Source organism: Chelon labrosus (genome assembly GCF_963514085.1).
Source record: "Chelon labrosus genome assembly, chromosome: 6".
Classification (NCBI taxonomy): Eukaryota; Metazoa; Chordata; class Actinopteri; order Mugiliformes; family Mugilidae; genus Chelon; species Chelon labrosus.
The window spans coordinates 29558708-29561892 of NC_140342.1; the positions used below are offsets into that span (position 1 = coordinate 29558708).

Here is a 3185-nt window from a genome sequence, read left to right on the forward strand (position 1 = left end):
AGACAATCAGATTCACCTTCAGACCAAACTAACACCTTCCTCTGAGTGAGTCCAGCTACAGGAGAGAAAAGTGGAAAACTACAACACTGCTGCTTCAAGCTGCTGACTCTCCACACACTGAAGGTGAGTTTGACCAAAAACAGGACTCAAAGTCAAAGGAAGTTTCAGTGAAGTTAGTAGAAGATGGAGGAGAGCCATGACTGACTGGACTTTGTGTCTGCTGTGTTTCAGCTTCACTCAGAGACTAAATGGCTTCCAGATCAGAGGAGGATCTCTGCTGCCCGGTCTGTCAGGACGTCTTCAGAGATCCTGTTCTTCTGTCATGTAGCCACAGCTTCTGTAAAGTCTGTCTGAAGAACTGGTGGAGAGAGAAACCAACACACCAGTGTCCAGTTTGTAACAGAAGATCTTCTAGAGATGATCCACCTTCAAACTTGGTGTTGAGGAACCTGTGTGAGTCCTTCTTACAGGAGAGAGATCAGAGATCTTCAGAGTCTCTCTGCAGTCTGCACTCTGAGAAACTCAAACTCTTCTGTCTGGACCATCACCAGCCAGTGTGTCTCGTCTGCAGAGATTCAGAAAAACACTCCAACCACAGATTCAGACCCATCGATGAAGCTGCACGACAGCACAAGAAGAACCTTCAGGAAACTCTGGAGCCCTTAAAGGAGAAGTTAAAGGTTTGTGAGGAAGTTAAAGTGAAGTTTGATGAAACAGAAAAACACATCAAGGTCCAGGCCCGACACACAGAGAGGCAGATTAAGGAGCAGTTCAAGAAGCTTCACCAGTTTCTAGCAGAGGAAGAGGAGGCCAGGATGGCTGCACTGAGGGAGGAAGAGGAGCAGAAGAGTCAGATGATGAAGGAGAAGATGGAGACTCTGAGCAGAGAGATAGCAGCTCTTTCAGACACAGTCAGAGCCACAGAGGAGGAGCTGAGAGCTGAAGACGTCTCATTCCTGAACAACTACAAGGCTGCAGTGGAAAGAGTCCAGCGCTGCCCCCTGCTGGATGATCCACAGCTGCCCTCAGGAGCTCTGATAGACCAGGCCAAACATCTGGGCAACCTGACCTTCAACATCTGGAACAACATGAAGGACATGGTCTCCTACACTCCTGTCGTTCTGGATCCAAACACTGCTCATCCAGATCTGATCCTGTCTGAAGATCTGACCACTGGAAGAGGAGGAGTTAAACAACATCTTCCTGATAATCCAGAGAGGTTTGATTATCACTGGTCTGTCCTGGGCTCTGAGGGCTTTAACTCAGGGACTCACAGCTGGGATGTTGATGTTGGAGATAACACATGGTGGGCACTGGGTGTGTTAGCAGAGTCTGTCCAGAGGAAGGGACTCATAGAGTCTGGATTGTGGGGAATAATGTTCTATGAAGGTAAATACTTCACATGGTCACCACCAGATCCTCCAACTGTTCTCTCAGTAGAGAAGAAGATCCACAGGATCAGAGTGAATCTGGACTGGAAAAGAGGAAATCTGTCGTTCTCTGATCTTGATACTAACAAACACATAAAAACCTTCAGACACACTTTCAATGATAGAATGTTTCCATTTATTTTCAATGGGGTTAAAGTCCCAGTGAAAATACTGCCAGTGAATCAGATCAGTTAGAGATAAACAGGATCATTATAGATGTGTATTGTGATCATAAAAATTGTTGTTTCGTTGTCATGAATGTTAAAGAAGAACAAGATGAATGTTTAGGAACGGCCAAGTCAAAGTCCTGACCTTAATCCAATAGAAATGTTGTGGAAGGACCTGAAGCAAGCAGTTGATGTGAGGAAACCCACCAACATCTCAGAACTGAAGTGGTTCTGTTCTGAGGAATGGGATAAAATTCCTCCAAGCTGCTGTAGACCACTGATCACAAGATAAACTAAAAAAAAAATGAAAACTATTAAGTAAAAATAAAGCAAATGAAGTTATGATAGGCTAAGCTAAGCTAAAATAAAATAACGTAATTCAAGCTAAAGTAAATTAAGGTAAGGTAAAGTAAACTGAGCCAAAGTCAGCCTAGCTAAGCCAAGCTAAGCTAATCTACGCTACACACAAACTAAAGCAAGCTAAGCTAAACTAAACTGTTTCACATAGTTATGAGTGTCTCACCTGCTCCTTGTTTGTTCAGGATGGGTGGAGGGGGCGGAGTCAGTGGACAGGTAGAACTGTGCTCTGATTGAAAACATAAATAAATACAACAATAATATCAGAGACACATAAAACCAGTCTCTACCAGACATGAACTCTGATGAGATTAACTGGTGCTTCATCAAGAATCAAGAGTCTTTATTGTCATTATGAGAACATAACAACATTTAATGGAGACTTAATAGGCACACATATAAATAACGTAACATTTAAATAAAACACTTGTGAAAAATTAAAAACACCCTTAAAAAGAAGGATGTAAATAAAGTGCAGCTTAGTGCAAGTCCCAGTCTATGAGATGTTGTGAGGGTTCTGTAGGGGGATGGAATGTGGTGTATTGTTAAGCTCAACAGGGTCAATAAATATAAAGATGAAATGTCTTCTTCCTCTTCTTCTTCATGATTTCAACCAGCTCCAGCTGCTGCTTATATCCTTGTGAATCATTAGCATAAAGTTTTCTTGTGTTTAAGCTTCTGTTCAGGCTGTAAATGTTGTGATCCTTAATAAATGATAACAACTTAAGCTCCTCCTCCTGGTTCATCTTATCTCTTTTATCAGATTTCTAGATTCAGTGGCTGCAGGTTGTAACTCAGAGTTTGTCCACATGGAGACGGTGATGCTCTGAGAGTTGGAGATAACTGTAGATAACTGTAGAGTGTTTCCAAAAATAGTGGAAGGTACTCCTGTCCATGGAGCTCTGGAACATGCTCGGTCTGAAACATGCCCCCTAGTTGATGAGCACAATGCCTCAGGACCCGGCAACTGATGTTGTCCAGCCATGTGAGCTACTCTGTCTGGTTCCCCTGAGGGCTCTCACCACGTCCTGTGTGTTGAAGGTGAACGCCAGGGTTGAGGACCCCGAGATTGGAGGACAGGAGCTTAGTGCCAGAGAAAAGAAGTTAGAGGATAGGAGCTCTGTGCCAGAGAAAAGAGGTTAGAGGACAGGAGCTATGTGCCAGAGAAAAGAAGTTAGAGGATAGGAGCTCTGTGCCAGATAAAAGAAGTTAGAGGACGTGAGCTATGTGC

At 43.5% G+C, this 3185-nt stretch overlaps 1 protein-coding gene across 1 annotated transcript; it reads left to right on the forward strand.

Moving 5' to 3' along the window:
- LOC311489730 (nuclear factor 7, brain-like) lies at window positions 1–1625 on the forward strand (the record flags this gene model as incomplete). Its single annotated transcript, XM_084546951.1, has 2 exons — window positions 1–123; window positions 232–1625. Exon 2 carries the CDS (start codon window positions 249–251, stop codon window positions 1623–1625), a length of 1377 nt encoding a protein of 458 aa, XP_084403077.1. The 5' UTR covers window positions 1–123; window positions 232–248.
- Between the last annotated feature and the right edge of the window lie 1560 nt (window positions 1626–3185).